Raw genomic sequence first — 25,498 nt, forward strand, 5'->3', positions numbered from 1 at the left:
GTAGAACCAGAGGTCTGTGACGGTATGGGGTCAGGTCAGGGTTCTTACGGTAAGGGGGTAGAACCAGAGGTCTGTGACGGTATGGGGTCAGATCAGGGTTCTTACGGTAAGGGGGTAGAACCAGAGGTCTGTGACGGTATGGGGTCAGGTCAGGGTTCTTACGGTAAGAGGGTAGAACCAGAGGTCTGTGACAGTATGGGGTCAGGTCAGGGTTCTTACGGTAAGGGGGTAGAACTAGAGGTCTGTGACAGTATGGGGTCAGGTCAGGGTTCTTACGGTAAGGGGGTAGAACTAGAGGTCTGTGATGGTATGGGGTCAGGTAAGGGTTCTTACGTTGAGGGGGTAGAACCAGAGGTCTGTGACAGTATGGGGTCAGGTCAGGGTTCTTACGGTAAGGGGGTAGAACTAGAGGTCTGTGACGGTATGGCGTCAGATCAGGGTTCTTACGGTAAGGGGGTAGAACCAGAGGTCTGTGATGGTATGGGGTCAGGTCAAGGTTCTTACGGTAAGGGGGTAGAACCAGAGGTCTGTGACAGTATGGGGTCAGATCAGGGTTCTTACGGTAAGGGGGTAGAACCAGAGGTCTGTGATGGTATGGGGTCAGATCAGGGTTCTTACGGTAAGGGGGTATACCAGAGGTCTGTGACAGTATGGGGTCAGGTCAGGGTTCTTACAGTAAGGGGGTAGAACCAGAAGTCTGTGACGGTATGGGATCAGATCAGGGTTCTTACGTTAAGGGGGTAGAACCAGAGGTCTGTGATGGTATGGGGTCAGGTCAGGGTTCTGTGATGGGGTCAGATCAGGGTTCTTACGGTAAGGGGGTAGAACCAGAGGTCTGTGACGGTATAGGGTCAGATCAGGGTTCTTACGGTAAGGGGGTAGAACCAGAGGTCTGTGACGGTATGGGGTCAGGTCAGGGTTCTTACGGTAAGGGGGTAGAACCAGAGGTCTGTGACGGTATGGGGTCAGGTCAGGGTTCTTACGGTAAGGGGGTAGAACTAGAGGTCTGTGATGGTATGGGGTCGGGTCAGGGTTCTTACGTTAAGGGGGTAGAAACAGAGGTCTGTGACGGTATGGGGTCAGGTCAGGGTTCTTACGGTAAGGGGGTAGAACTAGAGGTCTGTGACGGTATGGGGTCAGATCAGGGTTCTTATGGTAAGGGGGTAGAACCAGAGGTCTGTGACGGTATGGGGTCAGGTCAGGGTTCTTACAGTAAGGGGGTAGAACTAGAGGTCTGTGACGGTATGGGGTCAGGTCAGGGTTCTTACAGTAAGGGGGTAGAACCAGAGGTCTGTGACGGTATGGGGTCAGGTCAGGGTTCTTACGGTAAGGGGGTAGAACCAGAGGTCTGTGACGGTATGGGGTCAGGTCAGGGTTCTTACGGTAAGGGGGTAGAACCAGAGGTCTGTGACGGTATGGGGTCAGGTCAGGGTTCTTACGGTAAGGGGGTAGAACTAGAGGTCTGTGACGGTATGGGGTCAGATCAGGGTTCTTACGGTAAGGGGGTAGAACCAGAGGTCTGTGACGGTATGGGGTCAGATCAGGGTTCTTACGGTAAGGGGGTAGAACCAGAGGTCTGTGACGGTATGGGGTCAGGTCAGGGTTCTTACGGTAAGGGGGTAGAACCAGAGGTCTGTGACGGTATGGGGTCAGGTCAGGGTTCTTACGGTAAGGGGGTAGAACCAGAGGTCTGTGACGGTATGGGGTCAGGTCAGGGTTCTTACGGTAAGGGGGTAGAACTAGAGGTCTGTGACGGTATGGGGTCAGGTCAGGGTTCTTACGGTAAGGGGGTAGAACCAGAGGTCTGTGACGGTATGGGGTCAGGTCAGGGTTCTTACGGTAAGGGGGTAGAACTAGAGGTCTGTGACGGTATGGGGTCAGATCAGGGTTCTTACGGTAAGGGGGTAGAACCAGAGGTCTGTGACGGTATGGGGTCAGATCAGGGTTCTTACGGTAAGGGGGTAGAACCAGAGGTCTGTGACGGTATGGGGTCAGGTCAGGGTTCTTACGGTAAGGGGGTAGAACCAGAGGTCTGTGACGGTATGGGGTCAGGTCAGGGTTCTTACGGTAAGGGGGTAGAACTAGAGGTCTGTGACGGTATGGGGTCAGGTCAGGGTTCTGTGATGGGTTAGATCAGGGTTCTCATTGTAAGAGTGTAGATTCAGATCAACGGTCTTGACCACATCTTTTCCAGAGGCATCCGTGTATTTCTCAACACACAATATGGAGCGTTCAGGACTGTTTGAGTTTTCCATCTCCAAACCAAACGAAGAATTTGTTTTCTCTGCAACCAAAATGGTCCATCGTCACCTCAAAGCTGCTTAGAAGAGTCCAACCATCAACTTCTCTCCATCCTGTCAGAGTTTGTGTTGAATCGTTTCCATCCTGGTGACATTATTTCAGGATGTTGAGAGCGAAGTGATTTACGGATGTGGGCTGCAGCAGGAAGCCGGGTGCTGCAGTGAAAACCTCTGCATGCTTCATTAACCAGGTTTAATTTCCTCAGCAGGTTTTATCGACTCTGGGCTGCAACAAAAGCAGCAATTAATGTGTCCACGCGGTTAATGAACAGTTTGTTCTCATCAGGATCATTTTCCTGCCATCTGCATCTTGTTGATGAAGGTCTAACGGAAACAGAGACTCTGCTGCAAGCGTTGGCATTCAGAAGCTGAATCAAAGTTTATTGATTGATTGATAAAGTGTATTGGTGAGAAGTTTGTGCCACAGATCTGCAGTCCAGCTGGTCATCAATTCTTTTCATCCAAAAGGATCCAGTTCAGTAAATGTAAAACATCTCGGCCGGTAGATTTCCTTTTCCTGCCAACCTGGAGTCAGAGTTTAATTATGTTTGTGCAGCCATGAACCAGATGAATTAATATTTAGGTTTCTTGATCTTTACATAAACCCCTTCAGAGAATATTTGTAGATCAGTTACAACTCATTACTTGAGGTTGGAGGATGAGGCTTTGGCCAGTTGGAACATGAATAATGATAAACAACCGTGTCATCTGCATAGAAATTATAAAAATAATTTAATAAATTGTCACTTATTCTTTGAATTTATTGCCCCAGAGGAGAAATCTTTTCCCACAGATCCAGTCGCTGGACTTCTGTCAACAAGTACGCAGTGTAGCACAGATCCAATGACACTACACAACAATACTGCACAGAATAGTACATGACCAGTCACTGCAGCATGTTGTTTAGGGCAGCTATGACTGCTGGCGTCAGGCTTTTCCCAAAACAAGCCTTCCTGCACCGAAGTGTCAAATCAATTTATGCAAACAGAGAATAAAATGGGTCCCAAGATCGAACCCTGGGGCACACCGCTGCAACGTTGCAAGAGTTAAATCCACTTATCTGAACACACCGTGTTCTGTTGGACAGATAATTAATAAACCATCCAATGCCAATCCATGATCAATTAATTAAATTCTTTATTAATCTGGTTGTTTTTACTTTGCTGCAGATCACAACAGCCTGATGTTGTTCATCTTATTTCCCACCAGCAAACACGCCGCACATTCTCAAACATGTTAAATACACATGAACCACATGGGATTTACATGTGGTTTTCATGCTGTTCACATGTTCTTCACATCACTGATATCTGTCAACCACATATTCACCTGAACTGCATTTAATGTGGATGTGCATTTTTGTGTGACTTACATGTGTCTACAATATGTAATACACATGTTCATATGTAGATCACATGGAACATGTGGTCTACATGTCAACCACATGTAATACACATGTTCATATGTAGATCACATGGAACACATGGTCTACATGTCACACACATGTAATACACATGTTCACATATAGATCACATGGAAATGACATGTCAAGTCCATGTCATACATGTGGTTTTCATGTTCCTCACGTGTGATTTGCATGTGTCAGACATGTTTGCACACGTGGTTCATGCGTCTTTTGCCTGTAAGCGTCATGACATTTCCTTCCTGTAAACTGGGCTGAATAAAGAACATGAACTCATTTCCACCTAAAATGTCGTAAGTTCGTCTCATGCATGGCAGAGCCAATCAGAACCAGAGTTTTCCAGCTTCATTGTCCCCGTCGGCGTCCGCACGCCGTCTTCACGGCTGCTGCGTGATGAGTTTACCTCCAGCAGGGATCAATACAACTCCACCATACTTTATAGTCAAATGCAAGATGTTTGTTTTGTTCTTATGAAGAAGTTAAAGCTCGTAGCTTCTGGTCAATATCGTTCTGACAGAACCATTAATATCTCCGCTCTGGCTCGCACCGTTTCGCCGCCGTTTCCATGGGAAACAATCACTTCTCGACTTTGTGAAGAAGTGCTGCAGCTAAAGGTGAAATTTAATCAAAGCGAGCAGCTGGTGTCCATTTCTTAATGCCGCCGCGGCGTGCCAGCAGCTCCAGACTCCTCATTCCAGGCTTCAGCGCCAGTCGCTCCATTTCCTGATGGAGTCGATGTGAGCCAGCGAGACGGCCGTCATCTGGACCTGCTGCACCTGCTTCTGTTTGATTTACTGTCACATTATTACCGTCTCCTGCTCAGGGTGTCAAACATGCGGCCCGGGGACCGCTTTCGACCCGCAGTCTGGTCCAGTCTAGCTCTCGGGACGAAGGTGGTAAATGAGATATTAACTGTATTATTTTATTATTATTATAGTAACTGTAATTCCTTATTTTTCCACACGAGGCAGCGATCATTCAGCTTCTTCTTCACCTGGAAACAAACTTCTTCTGTAGTTCATCCAGATCAGCTGGGGAAACACTGATGATCAGGACATTTCTTCTGTTCCAACATGAGGAAGAGGAGGAGGATGATGGTTCCCTGGATCAGCTGTGACTCCGTTCACATCCGCAGCAGATAAAATGATCACAGTCTTATTCAGACGAGCATCTTGCAGAAACCCGTCCCCGTTCTGTGTCCATTTCTGCTTCAGAATCACGACTTTTCCCTGCATCGCTTCCTGAAAATATGCAAGCGGGTTGCGTTTTGTAGGACAAATAACGTCGTTAAAAAGAATTTGTGTTTATGAGAATAACAATATTTATGTATGAATTTTTTAATTATACAAAATATACATTTTTTTTTAAATAAAAATGTTTAAAAATTGCACTAATTTGTTTTAGTTATTTATATTTATGTACATAAATACCTATTTAAAACAAAAATATTTAAATTTTTTTCTATTTGGATTTTAATTAAAATGTGGAAAAATTAACAAATGAGCTCATTTTCATCTCGAGCCTCTTTGCAAGTCAACAAAACATGCAGGACATTCATATAAAGGTACAATAAGAATCAGTATGTGATATATAAAAATAGCATATTAACATATGTGTATGTATACTGTCCCAACTAAAATAAACTAATACAAAAAAAATTCAAATGTAAACAAATGCTAAATTTTGTGAAAATGAATCAATTTATGAAAAAAATAGATTAAAATGTTACACTTATAAATAAAACATTAAAATAAAATTAAAATCTTTAAAAAAGCAATATGAAAGTACTTTTTAACATAAAACTGTATATCAACATGTCTGTTTTTACTGTTTGTGATAAAATAAAAGTAATGTTGATATGTAAATGAATAATAAATTGAATTATTATTGATTATTATGTATGTGTACACACTGTTTGTGTGTGTGTGTGTGTTACATAAACAGAATTTGCTCCTAAAGTAACTAAATCGTCTTAATGTGCACATGAGGCAAAATTCAGTCAGTTTATTTTTCCAGAAACTCCTGGTCGTTTGTACATCATAATTTTTAAGGTATTTAACTAAATGTAAACATCCTGATGGTGTACTTGTACTAATTTGGACTGAAATAAAGGTAAAATATGGAGTTTTCCAGGTTAATTTGCTTTTATTTCACTGGAGATTTAACCTGTTTCTGCGTGCAGGACGTCCAGAATCTGAACCTCTAACCCTGACCCTGTTCTGTCTTGTGTCTTCACAGATCCTGGTTCTGGGTCTGGAGATGGAGACGGTGAGTGTGTGTTTCGTCTTTGGGCTTTTTTCCAAACCTCATTTCCTGCCTGGCTCCAGTCTCCTCCTCGCGCTGACATGAAAGCAGCGCCGGGTCAGGCGTGTCTCCAGCCTCCACAGCCCCTCGCTGCATATTAGCTCCTCTAATGAGGTTTCCACCAGCTCCTCCCTCTGGAACACTCCTTCAGTCCCAGCAGAGCCGAGCCGCTGCCAGATTTGGCAGCAGAGACGTTTTACTACCATCTGCGATGGACCACGGGGTTTGTTGTTTAATTTGGCTGCTGGAGGAGTTTTAATTGGAGGCGGCTGGCGGAGAGACGGCGTAGCCACCATCTGGGTGGAGTTCAGCAGGAGCTGCCTGTTAAGCCACGCCCACATCATGCTCTCACCGCTATGTCGTCATCAGAAGAGACATTTTATTTTATAAAATCCTTTTATGACGACACCTCTAGTCAGAAGTATTGGGACAGATTCCTATTAAGGCAGCGGGAAAGTGTCCCTGAGCCGACCAGTCGTGTGCCGAACCGTAACGACAGGGTACGACCACGTAACGACCGTGCGACACGGTTTCTCATGTCAGTCGTCACAAACGATGAAGACAACTGGTTCATCTGTTGGTGAAAGCAGGACAACGCCACAGGAAAACATGGCGTCGCATCAAGCTAACAGTCTTCTGTTGGTCATTTTTCTTCCAGAAACCTTCGCCGCCTGTCGTGCTACACTCGTATGTTTTGGTTGTGTTTACCCACAATGCCCTGCTTTGCAGTCCACTTCCTGTATTTGGTTTATATGAAGCAAACTGAGATGTGCTTTGTTTGCCGACCAGATTTCACTTCTTTGATCCGAAGCAGAGTTTGTTTGCATGTTCACACCTCCACAAACAAAACGGATTTGCTAGCAAACAAGCTAGTGTTCAGGACAGAAGGTCTGCTGTGGATTCTCCACAGAGGCACATGTACTGGAGGAGCCTCAAAGACATCAACATAGATTTCTGAAGAGCGGAACTGAAGCTAACTGGGCGGTTCCTATGATCGCCATCTTGGCAGCGTCATGTATGTCGCAAAAATACAAAAAGGCGCAGAAAGGTAGACCTGAAAAGGGATGGGAGCGTGTTGTAGATGACTGACTCAAACTCTGACCTGTTTTTAGCTAAGAGCTAACATGAGCTAACAGAAGCTAACGGAGGTAAGCAGGCTAAAGCTAAGTCACGTTGTTAACCAGCTAAAAACTGCGGTGTTCTACGTTCTTCTGACTTGAAAGGGGAGATCGGGTACCTGTCAATCAAAAGGACACGCCCCTAAATATGCCGAATTTCAAGATTAAATGATTTTTAAACGGGCAAGTTAGAAAAAAATTCACTCCCCCCACAGTTGTCATGAAGGTAAACCTGACCTGTTAAACTGAAAATGGATTTTTGAACCAGGCTGTAAACATGTTTATTTCTGCTGTAAACATGTTTATTCCTGCTGTAAAGTTGGTCTTTTTAACATGGGAGTCTATGGGGATTCGCTCTGTGTTGGAGCCCCTAGTGGATGAAGGGGGAACTGCAGTTTTATGGACTTCACTTTTAACCACTGGAAGTTGCCTCTTGGTATCTCCACATGCAGAAGATTTCTTCTCTCGTGCCAAAAGCCGTTCAGATGATGCACGTTTGTAATTTCAGGCTCTAGTTTTGCATCAGTTGGCATTGTGTTGTTTTAATCGTCCACATCTGCATCACGATGCGTCGAAAACAACTGGTTTTTTTTCTCATCATGTATGTGCAGCGACTACGTGATGCTTTATGTCAACATGGAGCAAACTCTCTGAGGAAAGACCAGGACTGAAGGCAGTTCTGCAGGGTCTGAAGCAGTTTTAATGTCTGTTTCTGCTGCAGTTGTCTGACTGATGAATCCCCACCAAAAATATTACATCTGTGGACACGTTTAATAAATATTTCAGGCTGCTGTGTGGAAAATGCGATGAGATTTCCCTGCAAGGAGGCTTGGAGAAAAACAAATCTAGTTTGTTATAAAACACCTGGCAGGTCACCGCAGCATCGAACAGCGACGACGTGCATCTGTCGGGTTCAGATAAAATGAGACCTGACGTTCACAAACAACAAACAAATCAGCCGTGCGGGCCGTGAATAATCCTCCCAGAGGAAGCTGTCTGCGGTGAAAGAGCCGTGGTCCACCTTTCAGAGCAGATCTGTGCACGTGGACCGGCTTCGTGATGAAACGCTCTTCAGACGTGTGTGAGGAGGCTGGATGTGTGAGGATGAGATGTGCACACCTCCATGCTGATTCATCTCAGCCTCCATCCGTTAACCTTTGCAGCTCATGTCTAATTAGCTTCTTCCTGCCTTGGTAATGTGACGTTTGTGTGTGTGTGTGTGTGTGTGTGTGTGTGTGTGTCGTCTGACGTTGAGCATTCCCAACAGAACTACAACCTGCTCCCTGGTCCGGATCTGGTCTACAGCAGCTGAAGGCTCTGATGATGGCGAAATCCGTCTGAACTGGGACGGACTAAAGCTCACACAGAAATTAGCATAAATTAGCATAAATTAGCTCCTCCTGATACTCAGCAACAGCTGGAGGCATGGTCGAAGAGTTTCCCTGATAAATTCCTCTTTTTTCTGAATCTGTAAACCAGGTTTGGCTTCTGGGGGTCTACTTTTAGCTCTGCAGACGCCTGGTCATGTGTCTCTCATCTGATTCAGGTGTGTTGGAGCAGGCATGCATCTAAAGGTTGCAGGCAAGTAGTCGGTGGAGTAAAGATAGAAAACACACTGTTTTTAGATTTGGAATTAATAATTTGGAATTAAATAATTTGGGATTAACGTATTCTTTGAGTTTACATAAAAATAATAATTCCGAATGGATGTTTAGACTTAATTCCGAATACAGATTTCTGTTCGGAATTAAACGTAATTCCGATGTAAGTATCTGGTTTATTCCCATTTTAATCCCGAACTATTTAATTCCTCTGTCATGTAAACCTTCATTCCGCTCTAAGTTAATTCTGGTCGTTCTGAGCATGCTCGTTACCTTGTCCTGTCCCGATGACGCGCGTTGTTTTACCTCCCGTGTTCGGTGGTCTGTCTTTCTTCTCCTTCTCAGTTGCTGCAGAAAGTGAAGTAGTATGCTGGTGTTGAGCTGCTACTTCACTTTTATAATGAAAATAAACTGGTACTTATTATGTAGTTTTTACAAGTTACGACTGAAAAGACGAGAAGCAGGGAGACAACTTTGTTTATTGCTGGTATACGTCATACGTCACGTCACCCTCTGTCCAATCAGAACCCTTCCCAACCCGCCGCTCTAAAGAGGAAGTAAGTAAAGTGTTTCATGTAAACGTTTATTTGGAATTAAAATTTTCATGTAAACTTGTAGGAGAATACGTTAAATCTGAATTATTTATTCCGAATGAAAAAACATCATGTAAGCGTACCCATACAGGATGTATTTGTAAATATGTACAGATTTCTGGAGGTGTAGCCAACTGTAATAGATGATTTTTTGCTCATGCCTGTAACTACAAGAGAAGACCAGACAGTCTGGACGTCCACAGCGACGTGTCTTCAGCAGGAAAACCAGAACAACGCAGAGTTGTTGCATGTTTAGTCGTTCCAGTCGAACAGGAGAGAAGTCACATAAACAGGGAATGAGTTTTCATCGTTTCCCATGAAGAAACACCAGTAATCTAATAAGTTTTATGAACCAGTGAGACCAATAAAAACCCGTCAGACCAGCAGGAAAATGTCCGCTAGGCCAGACTGGACATCTGGCCTAGCGGACATTTAAGCAACAGAAAGAGATTTTTAGTCTGCTGAGACCCGAAGAAGCCAGGAGAAGCCTGGAAGGCAAGGTGCGCTGATTTAGCCAACAAACCGCGATTAAGAGGCTTCTAGGCATGTTGGCGTAACCTTAGAATATCTCTGATCCTCTTCTACGTCACACATTTCCCTGGAAATTAATAAATAATCTGCGTTTATTTAGAAAATACGATGCAGATGAACTCTCGGTCGTTACAAACATTTGTTCTTCTTTAAAAGTTTCCTGCAAAATATTGTCCACATGCACACACCTTGTTGGCACGACCCAGTTGGAATAACTTCAACTCTCAGACAGTAAAACGGTCATTTTCATACAATGGTTTACTCATGTTTGTTCTGCACACCTGTAAATATGCACATATTGTAATTATCATCTGATTTGACAGATACTTTAACGCATAAAGAATTTATATTTACGCGAGGATTCACAGAGGAGCAAACTGGTTCCCATTTCCGTGTTTTCTGGACAAACTGGAGGCAGAAAAGGGGTTCGATGATTCAAACACAAACTCATGAACGTATGAAACACTTTTAACCAGGACAACAAATAAACCGTTCAGATATGAGTGAGGACATGTTCTGTGTGTGTGGGGTGACTGGGTGGGAGGGTGGAGCTGGGTGGAGCAGCAACATCCTGCTGTCAGCAGACTCTGGCAGAAACAAAGACGCCTCTCTGCTGCAGATCCTCGTCAATCGATCAGCAGCTTCTGAGCACCAACTGAGCCCTCCATGTTCAATACATCCACACACAGTAGGCCAATCTGTCAGGCAGCAGGCGCACAAACACACACACACTAAACCATCATTTTCTGCCTCCCAAAGCCTGGAATAAATGCAAAATAATCAGAGTGACACTTCTTGTTTTTTCTTTATAAAGCAGCTGTGTGTGAAATGTTCATGTTCTGATATTTGAACAAAAGAAAAAGTAAAAAACGTCTCGGCTCACATCTGCAGAAAGGTTTGATCTTCTTCTCTCAGGCTAATTTATCTCTTTCGTATGATCAGTCAGCTGTTTCCGTGCATAATCCATCTTGTCGATCTCTACGTTGTACTGAGTCATAACTGTGCAGTTTTCTGCTGAGTTTATGATTCTTTAATTAATTATTGGGTTTTTTGTTTTGAACCAGCCAGACGTTTGTTGGTGTTTAAAGCTGCAGATGCAGTCTGGAAGTCCCGCACCTTCCTGTAGCATCAACATGCAGCTTCTCTGCTGCACACTTAAATAAAAATGGATGCTGGTGCAGAAATCCCTTAAAATGTTAATCACTAGGTTTCTCATCAACCATTTAACCAACACAGAGTCATTATTTTGATTCAATATGTTCTTTGTGCTTTTTAAACAACAATTACACACTTGAATATAAAACCCAGTCTATCAATACTAATGACCAGCCAATCCAAACTTCTAACCAGCAGAGGTAGTGTGGGTCATGCTAGTTCTAATTCGCTACAGTAGTAATCAAAGATTATCCTTGCTAAAAGATGTTGGAGGAAGTATCCATTCCGGTGCATCGGCAGCCTGGAAAAGCTTGCCGTTAGCTTGTCTAATGCTAATGACAGCATCTCTTTACTCACAGGCACTAAATGGGATATCTACTAGAGTAAGTCACCAGCCTGTGAAGCTAGTTGTCATCCCTCCCCCAAAGCTAATGTCAGCATCTTCTTGCTAATAGACACCATCATTCCAGAGGTTCACTAAAGAAGAGGATATTTGGAGTATCCTCCATAGAGCATCACCATTATCGAGACACCTGTCATTAGCTTGCCTGATGCTAATGTGGCCAGTGTTTTCTTGTTCATTAACACCAGAAAAAGATTAATATAGTTGATCACTACCCCAGAACAGCTAGTGGTTCGCCTCTCAAATGCTAACATCAGCATCTTCTTGCTAATAAACAACAAGAGGAAGTGTCTAATGTAGCTAGTCAATACCCAAGAAAAGCTCTGCATTATCCTCTCCACTGCTAACACCAGAGTGAGTATCTAATCCAGCTAGTTACCAGTCTAGAGAAGCATGTTGTTAGCCTCTCCAATGCTAACACCAGAGGGCGTATGTAATGCAGCTAGTCAATACCCAAGAAAAGGTCCGCATTATTCTGTCCAATGCTAACTCCAGAGGGAGTATTTAATCCGGCTAGTTACCAGTCTAAAGTAGCATGTTGTTAGCATCTCCAATGCTAACTCCAGAGGGAGTATTTAATCCGGCTAGTTACCAGCATAGAGAAGCATGTTGTTAGCATCTCCAATGCTAACTCCAGAGGGAGTATTTAATCCGGCTAGTTACCAGTCTAAAGTAGCATGTTGTTAGCATCTCCAATGCTAACTCCAGAGGGAGTATTTAATCCGGCTAGTTACCAGTCTAAAGTAGCATGTTGTTAGCATCTCCAATGCTAACTCCAGAGGGAGTATTTAATCCGGCTAGTTACCAGCATAGAGAAGCATGTTGTTAGCATCTCCAATGCTAACTCCAGAGGGAGTATTTAATCCGGCTAGTTACCAGTCTAAAGTAGCATGTTGTTAGCATCTCCAATGCTAACTCCAGAGGGAGTATTTAATCCGGCTAGTTACCAGCATAGAGAAGCATGTTGTTAGCATCTCCAATGCTAACTCCAGAGGGAGTATTTAATCCGGCTAGTTACCAGTCTAGAGAAGCATGTTGTTAGCATCTCCAATGCTAACTCCAGAGGGAGTATTTAATCCGGCTAGTTACCAGCATAGAGAAGCATGTTGTCAACCTGTCCAATGCTAACAATACCAACCAAGAGAAGCATGTTGTTAGCCTCTCCAATGCTAACACCAGAGGGAGTGTCTAATTCTAATTATCAGTCCTTCTACAAGTTTGTACCCACATTCTCGAACTGAACCCAAATTCTCTTATTTTAGGCCTTTAAATTTGCCAAAAGAAAAGAAAAATATTGTGAACAATGCAGCGTCAACATATGTATGTTTGTCTAATGAACCCTGTACTTCTTTTACCATTTACCACTGTTGTTCGGTTTTTATGGAGAAAAGTGTGTATGAGATGATGTGTTTAATGACACAAATGATTATGAGAGCAGATAATATGTGTTTTTGTTCCATCGTCCACCCCAGAGTTCTGGTGGATCGTGTCAGAGGATTTTCAGATTTCACAACCTTTTTGGGGAAAAAAAGAAAAGCAAAGAAACCTGAATTTGAGGTTGAACTAAAGTTTCAATGGCTGCAGGCAACTTTCAGTGTGGTCGTTATTTTCATGTGGATTAATTTCCATCCTCTATAGGGCTGAGCTTTTCCTCTTTTTTGCAACAAATTACACTTGATGAATCATGAAAATGGCTCCTCTGATGAAAGGAAAGCCTTGAATAATCCCCGCGGCTCTCTGATATTTGATGTTGTGGCTCTTAACGGCTCATCTGCTCTGAACTCTGCTGGAGAATGGCCGCCATCATGCGAGATGGTATTAAACGCATCCCCTGTAATGATAATAAGAACATCATAAGATGATAATGCGTCGTCTCTGTTTCCATTTGGCCGATAAGCTTCAGGAGTCTCGTCACACACTCAGCTGTGTCTGATAGAAAAGTGCGTGAGCCGTGTCGCGCGTTGATCCTGGAAACGGCAACAACGCCACTCAGCAGAAGAGAAACGCATGCGAGCTAGAGGTTGTTGTGGAAATGAAATCAAGTCGCTGTCCTGGAAACAATAATGAGAAAAGCTGATTATGTCGTTCAAGGATGAAGATCTGAAAATGAGTTTTCCAGCCGAAGATTAGACTAAAGCAGGTTGGACCAGACCAAGCCATGCCAGACTAGATTAGACCAGACCAGACCAGATTATGTTATAATAGACTAGACTACACTATATTCGACAAGACCAGGCCAGACCAGACCAGACTAAATCAGACCAGAGCAGATTATACTATAATAGACTAGACTAAACTAATTAGGCCTGACCAGGCCAGACTACAAAAGACTAGAGTACTCCTGACCCAACCAAGCCAGACTAGACTGGACCAGGCCAGATGAGACTACTAAACTTGGGTTATTAGGACAGACCACACTCTGTTAATCCAAGTCTTACTAGACTAGAATGAACCAGGCCAGATCAGACTATGCCATTAGCCAAGCCAAGACTAGACTAGACTCGGAGATGAGCCCAGATGAGCCTACTGAACTAGACTAGACTAATTAAGGCACACTGTAGTAGATTAGACGAAACTAGGCCAGGCCAAACCAAGCCAAACTCAACTAGAATGGACAAGGCCAAACCAGACTATGCCATACAAGACCAGACTAGACTAGGCCAGATCAGACTAGACTAGTCTAAATTAGACCAGGCAAAACTTGACTCAACTGGGCCAGACCAGATTAAACTGAATTAGACCAGACCATAGTAAATTAGACTAGACTAGGCCAGACCAGACCCATTCATACTAGACTAAACTAGACTAAACCACACTAGATCAGACTACACTACACTAACTTGGGGAGACCAAGCCAGACCAGACTATTTCAAACGAGACGAGGCTAAAGTAGACCAGTCAAGGCAAGACCAGACCACAGTGTATGAAAGTAAATTAGACCACATTATTTATTTATAAATAATACCTGTGTGTATACAAGACATGTTTACAACAAGCGGCAACCTCCGGCGGTGAAATGTGAAGCCAATGCAGAAGTGCATAAAACTGCAGTTCCCCCTTCATCCACTAGGTCTGCAAAATAGAGCAAATCCCCATAGACTCCATGTTAAAAAGACCAACTTCATAGCAGAAATAAACATGTTTACAGCAGAAATAAACATGTCTACAGCAGAAATAAACATGTTTACAGCAGAAATAAACATGTTTACAGCAGAAATAAACATGTTTACAGCAGAAATAAACATGTTTACAACAGAAATAAACATGTTTACAGCAGAAATAAACATGTTTACAACAGAAATAAACATGTTTACAGCAGAAATAAACATGTTTACAACAGAAATAAACATGTTTACAGCAGAAATAAACATGTTTGAAGCCTGGTACAAAAATCTATTTTAGGTTTAACAGGTCAGGTTTACCTTCATGACAACTGTGGGGGGAGTGAATTTTTTTCTAACTCGCCTGTTTTAAAGTAATTTAATCTCGAAGTTCGGCATATTTAGGGGTGTGTCCTTTTGATTGACAGGTACCCGATCTCCAGCTTCAAGTAAGAATGTAGAACAACTGCGGTTTTTAGCCGGTTAACAACGTGACTTAGCTTTAGCCCGCTAACTTCTGTTAGCTCCTGTTATCTCGGGGTTAGCTCGTTAGCTGTTAACTACATAAAGCTCGAAGTTCGCTCGATGTCAATCATCCACCATGACGCTCACAGCCCCCCTCTCAGCTCCACCTCTTTGCCCATATTTGTATGGCGCTGCCAAGATGGTGATGGTAGGAACCGCCCACCGAGCTTCAATTCAGCTCTTCAGAAACCTGCGGGTGATGTCACGGAGGCTCCGCCCATCTCTTTATATACAGTCTATGGTTTACATGCACATACATGTACATATGCCGCTCTGGTGGTATTTTCTGTCGCATGTTTACTCTGCAAATAGTTTCTGTTTGTTTGTCTTAGTTCCAGTAAATGATGTGCAGATGAGACAAGACTTGGTCACTGTTGATGTGTTTGTTAGTTCTACAAAGTTCTGTTAGTAATTAATCCCATTAACTTGCTTTGCTTGGCTGTACTTGCAGCCATGATGTGTTGCTGAGCCTGATACTTAATGTCATATTCAGACTATTACGCAACTTTAAATCAAGATTATGCTTTTCAAGCCCAATTCAGTGGAAGGACATCTCAGTCCAGAACTTTCCCCTGCAGATGATTACTACTTTAATTACTTGCAAATGAGAGGATTTATTACTAAAAAGTAAAGAAAAGGAAATAATCCTCCTGACGAGCAGCGCTGTGAAGAAGCTTAACAACACTAAGAGCTACTTTCTGTGTTGATTTCTCTGACAGATGATGAAGGTTCAGGCTCTGACGTTGGGAAGAAGTTCAACAAGTGCAGCACATGTAAATATGGAGCAGAGTGTGACGAAGACTCAGAGGACGTCTGGTAAGTGTCGGATTGCTTAAATCAATTTATTTAATTCAAATTCAAGCGGCAATTAAAGCTGACTGAAAAGGTCAGAAGGCTGAGTGTGCAGAGAGGACTAATTACAGACAGACACTCAAACCAGATAAAAATGAGATATTTTCCATCAAGAGCTCAGCGTGGAGCCGGAAGGAGCCCAAAACGAGAGTTCAGGGGCCAAAGCTTCTGTCTAAGGCGAAGAGAGCTATCAAATTAGCTCCAAATACGGGTGTTAAACGATCCACCTAATTATAAAGCACATTTTAACAGACCATCTCCAAAGTGCTGCACATCAAAAGTCAACTCCATCATGATGAGGTGGAACAGGAGATTCTCATCGTGATGAGGTGGAACGGGAGATTCTCATGGTGATGAGGTGGAACGGGAGATTCTCATCGTGATGTGGTGGAACGGGAGATTCTCATGGTGATGAGGTGGAACGGGAGATTCTCATCATGAGGTGGAACGGGTGATTCTCATCATGATGAGGTGGAACGGGAGATTCTCATGGTGATGTGGTGGAACGGGAGATTCTCATGGTGATGAGGTGGAACGGGAGATTCTCATCATGATGAGGTGGAACGGGAGATTCTCATCATGATGAGGTGGAACGGGAGATTCTCATGGTGATGTGGTGGAACGGGAGATTCTCATGGTGATGTGGTGGAACGGGAGATTCTCAGGGTGATGTGGTGGAACGGGAGATTCTCATGGTGATGAGGTGGAACGGGAGATTCTCAGGGTGATGTGGTGGAACGGGAGATTCTCATGGTGATGTGGTGGAACGGGAGATTCTCATGGTGATGTGGTGGAACGGGAGATTCTCAGGGTGATGTGGTGGAACGGGAGATTCTCATGGTGATGTGGTGGAACGGGAGATTCTCAGGGTGATGTGGTGGAACGGGAGATTCTCAGGGTGATGTGGTGGAACGGGAGATTCTCATGGTGATGTGGTGGAACGGGAGATTCTCATGGTGATGTGGTGGAACGGGAGATTCTCATCATGATGAGGTGGAACGGGAGATTCTCATGGTGATGAGGTGGAACGGGAGATTCTCATCATGATGAGGTGGAACGGGAGATTCTCAGGGTGATGTGGTGGAACGGGAGATTCTCATGGTGATGAGGTGGAACGGGAGATTCTCATGGTGATGAGGTGGAACGGGAGATTCTCACGGTGATGTGGTGGAACGGGAGATTCTCATGGTGATGTGGTGGAACGGGAGATTCTCATCATGATGTGGTGGAACGGGAGATTCTCATCATGATGAGGTGGAACGGGAGATTCTCAGGGTGATGTGGTGGAACGGGAGATTCTCATCATGATGTGGTGGAACGGGAGATTCTCATCATGATGAGGTGGAACGGGAGATTCTCATGGTGATGAGGTGGAACGGGAGATTCTCATGGTGATGAGGTGGAACGGGAGATTCTCATGGTGATGAGGTGGAACGGGAGATTCTCATGGTGATGAGGTGGAACGGGAGATTCTCACGGTGATGTGGTGGAACGGGAGATTCTCATGGTGATGTGGTGGAACGGGAGATTCTCATGGTGATGTGGTGGAACGGGAGATTCTCAGGGTGATGTGGTGGAACGGGAGATTCTCATGGTGATGAGGTGGAACGGGAGATTCTCATGGTGATGAGGTGGAACGGGAGATTCTCATGGTGATGAGGTGGAACGGGAGATTCTCAGGGTGATGTGGTGGAACGGGAGATTCTCATCGTGATGTGGTGGAACGAGAGATTCTCATCATGATGAGGTGGAACGGGAGATTCTCAGGGTGATGTGGTGGAACGGGAGATTCTCATGGTGATGTGGTGGAACGGGAGATTCTCATGGTGATGTGGTGGAACGGGAGATTCTCACAGTGATGTGGTGGAACGGGAGATTCTCATGGTGATGAGGTGGAACGGGAGATTCTCACAGTGATGTGGTGGAACGGGAGATTCTCATGGTGATGTGGTGGAAAAGGAGATTCTCATGGTGATGAGGTGGAACGGGAGATTCTCATGGTGATGAGGTGGAACGGGAGATTCTCATGGTGATGAGGTGGAACGGGAGATTCTCACAGTGATGTGGTGGAACGGGAGATTCTCATGGTGATGAGGTGGAACGGGAGATTCTCATGGTGATGAGGTGGAACGGGAGATTCTCACAGTGATGTGGTGGAACGGGAGATTCTCACAGTGATGGGGTGGAACGGGAGATTCTCATGGTGATGAGGTGGAACGGGAGATTCTCATGGTGATGAGGTGGAACGGGAGATTCTCACAGTGATGTGGTGGAACGGGAGATTCTCATGGTGATGTGGTGGAAAAGGAGATTCTCATGGTGATGAGGTGGAACGGGAGATTCTCACAGTGATGTGGTGGAACGGGAGATTCTCATGGTGATGTGGTGGAAAAGGAGATTCTCATGGTGATGAGGTGGAACGGGAGATTCTCATGGTGATGAGGTGGAACGGGAGATTCTCATGGTGATGAGGTGGAACGGGAGATTCTCACAGTGATGTGGTGGAACGGGAGATTCTCATGGTGATGAGGTGGAACGGGAGATTCTCATGGTGATGAGGTGGAACGGGAGATTCTCATGGTGATGAGGTGGAACGGGAGATTCTCACAGTGATGTGGTGGAACGGGAGATTCTCATGGTGATGTGGTGGAAAAGGAGATTCTCATGGTGATGAGGTGGAACGGGAGATTCTCATGGTGATGAGGTGGAACGGGAGATTCTCATGGTGATGAGGTGGAACGGGAGATTCTCATGGTGATGAGGTGGAACGGGAGATTCTCAGGGTGATGTGGTGGAACAGGAGCTTCTCATGGTGATGAGGTGGAACGGGAGATTCTCATGGTGATGAGGTGGAACGGGAGATTCTCAGGGTGATGTGGTGGAACAGGAGATTCTCATGGTGATGAGGTGGAACGGGAGATTCTCATGGTGATGAGGTGGAACGGGAGATTCTCATGGTGATGAGGTGGAACGGGAGATTCTCATGGTGATGAGGTGGAACGGGAGATTCTCACCATGATGAGGTGGAACGGGAGATTCTCATGGTGATGAGGTGGAACGGGAGATTCTCATGGTGATGAGGTGGAACGGGAGATTCTCATGGTGATGAGGTGGAACGGGAGATTCTCATGGTGATGAGGTGGAACGGGAGATTCTCATGGTGATGAGGTGGAACGGGAGATTCTCATGGTGATGAGGTGGAACGGGAGATTCTCATGGTGATGAGGTGGAACGGGAGATTCTCATGGTGATGAGGTGGAACGGGAGATTCTCATGGTGATGAGGTGGAACGGGAGATTCTCATGGTGATGTGCAGCAACTATAATACTTCATGTTGATGTTGAGCAAAATGTCTGAGAAAAATTTCCACATTTTTTCATCTTGCACACCAAACTGTTCAGAAAAGTTAATATTTACCAGTTTGATTTTGAACAACTTCATAATTACAGCAAATTAAAAAATGTAATATTTTTAATTAAGATGAAAAATGGATTGCACAAGAAATGATGAGAACATAACGGCTATGAGAGGAAAAAATACTCCGTGTTGAACTTTATCCACCCGACAAGCGTGTCTGTCAAAGAGTTTGATCTATAAAGACTGATTAATATTTAATGATGGTGATAAGGAGTGAAATTAGCCTTTGGCACCATTAAGAAATGTTGAAAGTTTTTCACTTTATATTTCTTTAAAAACCTAAAGGTCATTGAATGTTTTGAGGCATTGTAGCTTAGCAGGTCGACTCAGCTCGAAGCTTTGCTAACCAGACTAAACTAACTCAGTCAAGCATGAATCATTACAATATAGAAAATTTACCTGGAAATGATCATTTTTTAAAATGCAATCATTGGAGTCTGAGAGTAAAAGTTAAAAATATGAATCATATTCTGAATGGTCTCTTGCATGTTGAACATTTAACATAGTTTAAGTTAAGCCTTTTGTTTCTGCAGACACAGTGGGGAAGATTTATGAGCAGTAATTCCTCCACATGTACTTTAGCTAATGATTCAGCTCTGATGGGCGCTGTGTGGCAGAAATGTCTTCAGGCTCCAGACACAACATTTCATTTCCTGAGACAGACTGTCCTGACCTTCGACTTTTCGCCTCAGGTGCATATGTAACATCGACTGCAGCGGCCACAATGAAAACCCGGTGTGTGGTACTGATGGGAACTCCTACAACAACCCCTGTCTGGTCCGAGAGGCATCGTGCATGAAGCAGGAGCAAATTGATGTCAAACACCTGGGCAGGTGCCTCGGTAAGACTTGTGAAATATATGAGATAGTTGTATTCATAACTATGATAGTCTAACATGTTAAAGATGTTTAAATCTGAACATTTAAATGAGGTTAAAGAAAAAACATAACACAAGCCAAAAATGCAAGTGTTTAATGACAGTACAAAAAAAAATTGTAGAAACAGTTATTTCTACTTGAACTATGTCCACATGGTGCCAACACTAGCTCAGGAATGAAAATGTTGGCAAAAACTAGAAGAAAGGCTTCATCATTCCCACGAAGCAGCCATGTTGCATACTACAAGACTGCAGGGGGTGCTGTTATTATTAGTTAATCAGTTATTATTATTATTAGTTATTATTTAAAATAAGACATAACACATACATACATAAAGGCACACCGCATGTTGCAGGAGGTTCATGTAACATCTGATGGTACAGTAGCACAATGCTGTTGTAAAAGCTGTAAACAAGCCAGTATCATCTTGAGCACCACAACACGGTTGGCCGAAAACACCACTATTACTGTTGTGTTTGGCGCGTATTTGTTACATGGACGTCATATCCTCCAGTAGTGGGGTTACATTGTCCTGATTTCAAACCGGTCCACGTCGGCACCTGCTTTCAGACATGATCGGTTTCATGGAGGCTAATACCTGGCTTTGTGTGGATGGAAGAGCAGATTGCCTAAATACTTCTCAGTTTTCCTGCAATCCAGAGAGAAGTCCAGAAGGCTCAGGGTCAATACTAACCAACCTGACGTGCTCATTGTCTACCGAAGGAAATTGTGCCATTTTGACAGAATTTTGAGGTTATGTAATTCATCTTTAATTCTCCTTTGGTGGTTTAGGTGTAACAAATGGGTTATCCACTGTTTTGCAAACACTCTGAGAACCTCACAACCTGTTTCACTTAAGTACGCAATAAGCGTTGAATGTGACGGTGTGGGATTTTTGTTAAAATGACCACCGCTCTATACACTGAATACCAGATGGAGCACATAGCATATATGAGATTCAGAATTGTCATATTTTCTTGAAATAAGAAAATTGGTTTTTTTGTATTATTTCCCTTGCTACAAGATTAAAAATTTAAATTTTTAACTAGGATATTACAAGGTAAATGACAAAACTGTTGTCAAGAGAGATTGTCATGTTTGAACACAGACTATTGAAATAGTCTAAAAATACTTCAGTGATGTCATGTTCAGGCTCATATGGATCAGATATGGCAACACTGACATAGTTTAGCCAACATCTGTTTATTAAAAGGTGTCAACCTCAAGAAATCCTTTGTTCAAGTGTTTGCTTAATATATTAGCAAGTCCAGCTAACTAGCCAACACCCTATCAAAACATAACTTTTCTCACAAAGAAGTTAGGATATGTTTACATTAATTTGTTTTGGGCTTATTAGTATAATTAATAGTAGTTGCATTAATCGGAGAAATAGAAGTAATAGTGGTGATTTTACTTCAGTGTTGAAATGTTAGCTTAAAATACCACAGTTCAGCTAAATAGCCATTTCCCTAGCATAGCATACATTTCTTTACAAACAAAATATAAGTTATGATCATCATTATTTTTATTATTAATATTAGAAATTTGCAGTAATAGTAGTAGTAGCACTGGGTTTTTCTGTTTTGCCTTCAGCTCAATTTGGTAGCAGATGAGGCCTTTATTAGAATATTTTTGCTAATATCTGTTGTTTACGAGAGTCTACCCAAAAGAAAATTTGTGTTAGTTAAAATATCTTTATATCCAGCTAACAAGCCAACTTCCTAACACATTTTCTCATATAAAGGTTAGAATAATTTTACATTTATTCAATTTGGACTTCTTATTAGAAGCAATAGTAACAGTAGCAACAGTGTTTTTCTGTGGCAGCGCTATGCTTTAGCATATGTGGCTAAATTAGCATATTCAAACTCAGTTTAAAATATCTGCATCTCTGAGTGATCTGCCGTGGGATTTAAAAGATGCGGATTAAGCCATGATTCATTATTTCACAGTTTAGGTGATAAAAACTTGATTATTCACCTCCTGCAGTGAGTTTTCATGTCTCAGTAAACAACTAGAGAAAATGGAGCACTTTGAAGGTGTCAGTGTGTGCAGGTCCAGCAGTGAATCAGCAGTATCCTGATTGAGCGCTCGGCCACGTTTCCAGAGATTAGATATATTTTTATGTAAGCTGGGCATCAGGTGGAACTGGGAGTTTGTGCCGTGAATGTCAAATGAGTGAAATGTGATATGCAGCTGGGTAAAAGTGAGGGTTGAAATGCATGAAATACTAGATAAATATGCCGAACACCAGAATGGAATTTGTATTAGCTTGCTTGCAGACTTCTAATGAAAAACTGCACCTTCAAGTCATTATAATACAATTCTTGGACTTTTTTCACAATGGTTTTCAACTTTGTTAATGAGCATCGAAGACCAAAAATTCAGAAGAAAATCCATACATTATAAACAGCTGGAACGCTAGACTGAAGGGAAAGCAAGGCAAAGCTAGCTAGTGTACACAGATAAACCAAGTTTATCCTACAAGCTCTCATGGAACATAATCTAATCAGAGTACAGTACGAGACGAGGGATGTAAGGCAGCAAAAATTGGCCTATAAACTTGATGTTTTCCTCACAACTCTTCTTCATTTTAAATATTTATCAACTCCCTTGGATAATGGTATTTTAATCCGAGTCATCCAAATCTGCGATCGCTGCTGCTGATTCTTCTTCATTAGACGTTTCTTATGTGGAGTTATATTGCACATTGTGTGCTAATTATAGGATAATAAAGGGGAAAGATAAAGCTGCACTGCGTGCAACAGACTGCAGCTGTAGACAACCCGGCTGCAGCCATCAATCCTCACCAGGAAACCAACCTCTGCAGAATCTACATTAATATTTATTCGTTTATTTTAAGCATTTTGTATCTTTTTTGTTTTTCTTTCTTCTGCTCCAACATTTTCCTGCTCAGCCTGTCTTACTCTTCATTTTCCTTCAGTTCATTTTCATCTCTAAAGTTTAGTTTGGCTTTTTAACCCTCTACTTAAATCCACTGCTGCTGCTGTTTAAATCTGTTGTTGGTGTCGTCTCACCTCCAGGACAAACAGGTCATTACTTCACATCAACTTGCTGATGCAGAGAAATGCAGCGCTGATGGCGGCTGCTGAACGCTGCTGACTGCAACTCTGTGACCGTTTAATAAATCAGCTATGTTACTGAAAGCATGTCAGACAAATGAATGCCACTAATCACCAGAGTTTTCAATTACAAGGCAAATCAAGCATGCAGGAGGAAGAAATGGATCCAAACCTCGTTAACGTCCTGTGATAATCTGACGTGCAGGGAGTGTTCTGTAAAATTGTTGTCTGCAGGGATTTTAGCTTGTTTGGTGTAGCTTTAACATAAATGTTACCTCTAACAAAGATTTCCAACATTTCCCCCAAACGTGTTCTTTTGCCACGTAGAACTACGAGTTTTTGTAACTGGGATTTCAATAATTGAAAAACTTTAATTTGTACACCCAGTAGATGCAAAGCAAAACAATCACTGATTTAGAACTCTGCATCCTCTCCCAAAAAAGCCAAAATATTTGTGTAATTTTTTCCCTTGAACTAATCGCTGTGATGGGCGGAGCCTCTGTGAGTCACCCGCAGGTTTCTGAAGAGCTGAATTGAAGCTCGGTGGGCGGTTCCTACCATCGCCTAAAATCCTTTCAGAACCATGTGAGAGACTGATAACATCAACCAGTAAGCAGCTACATCGTGTGCTTTGCTCAGCTGAGCTTGTATTACCTATTAAAACCTAAACTTTTATGTCCTGACTTTTAGACCCTTAGAATTAAGAATGGTGTTTTTTTACATGACTGTATGTTTCCTTTGGCTGCCAGAAAGGTGGAATTCAGGATAAATCCTGATGCTTCATCAAAGTATTCCTCCAGAACTATTGCTGCTTTCATATTCTCACTGTGAACCCTGGCAGAGCAAAGGGATTAGATCCATCAGAAAGTCAGATTTTCAGTTTGGAAAACCGTGAACTTACAGAAGAAAGACTGTCTGTTGAATTGGAGTGAGCAGCGACTCTTGGCATTTTCCATTAACCTCCCCATGAACAAGAATAATCTCTCCATCAGGCTCTTATTGCTGTTTTTTCTTCATTTGACGGTTTCAGTTTTGCACATTTATTCCATGGTTTATACATGCAGAGCAAATTTTACTCAGGATGAATCGTGGCTCTTTTGATCCATCGCTGAATGATGTCTCCTCTCTGAGCAGGCGAAGGGAGGATCAGAACCTTCTTTGCAGTCACAGTTTGTTGTCTGATGTTGTTCAAAGTCTAAGCCAACACCCAGAGCTCCTCCGGCCTCCATAAAGCTCAGAGTCTCTCCTCAGATCTGATATATGGGGGTAGACTCACCTTGAATCACAATGTGTCGTGTTACTGGAGACATACTCTCTGTGGGCGCTGGCAGGAGATCGTAACCCACCAGGGTTTATGGATTTCTTGTCAGTCGTTATGGCTTTAAGGTGGCCCGTGACCAAGCTTCTGATTGGCTCAGGGAGGTGGCAGCTGATGGAGGGAGGGGGAGTATGTGGAAGCCTCGCGCCCTGAGGTGAAGAGCACCTGCCCCTCTCCTGATCTGCTGTCATTTCAGGGCATCGGTCCAACGCTGTGGCCCGCAAAGCCGCAGATGCCAAATTCAAAGGATTTGAACTGAGATCAGAGTAAATAAATACGTTATTGTACCGCAGTGATAGACCCAATCTGGGTCTTCAGCTTAAATACTTAACCTCCAATTAGACACAAGTGGAAATGTCTGCTTGGTCTCCAGTCTGAGAGGTCTGTACTGAACACTCAATGAGCAATTGTTCAGCAGAAAACATGCTGATGTAACTCAGTCAGCTCTTACAGTCAGACTCACGGATGTCCGAAGGACATACCTGAAATAGATTCAATTCAGTTCAGCTTTATTTGTACAGTGCCACTTCACAACAATGTTGTCACAGGGTCCTTTACATACACAACATTTCAAGCCAATTCATACATATTCTATAATAGAAACCAACTGATTGCATCGAGTCATGACTTGGATCCAATCCCCCATCCTGAGCTGCACGAGGCGACAGTGGGAAGGAAAAAACTCCCCTTTAACAGGAAGAAAACCAGCAGAACCTGGCCAAATTAACTATATCTTAACAACTATAAAGGTTTTATTTGGGCTGGGTGACATGACGTTGCTCTTACACCATTTCTAAACGAATCTAATGTCCATTGTGCCTCATACACATAAATAAATAACATAAAAGACATCTATGAAACAAAAAAAAAACCAAACATATGTAGGATGTCCACGA

General features: G+C 43.2%; 1 protein-coding gene across 1 annotated transcript in view; it reads left to right on the forward strand.

The window, feature by feature from the left end:
• tmeff1a (transmembrane protein with EGF-like and two follistatin-like domains 1a) overlaps positions 1-25,498 on the forward strand; it is a gene marked incomplete at both ends in the record, with an annotated part of 118,636 nt that overhangs the window by 79,169 nt on the left and 13,969 nt on the right. The window contains 3 exons of the mRNA XM_079244247.1: positions 5,962-5,991; positions 15,774-15,870; positions 20,016-20,164. Coding sequence (XP_079100373.1) covers positions 5,962-5,991; positions 15,774-15,870; positions 20,016-20,164 — 276 coding nt within the window. The remainder of the gene's footprint in view (positions 1-5,961; positions 5,992-15,773; positions 15,871-20,015; positions 20,165-25,498) is intronic.

The sequence above is a fragment of the Telmatherina bonti genome, assembly GCF_933228915.1.
Source record: "Telmatherina bonti genome assembly, chromosome: 7".
Classification (NCBI taxonomy): domain Eukaryota; kingdom Metazoa; phylum Chordata; class Actinopteri; order Atheriniformes; family Telmatherinidae; genus Telmatherina; species Telmatherina bonti.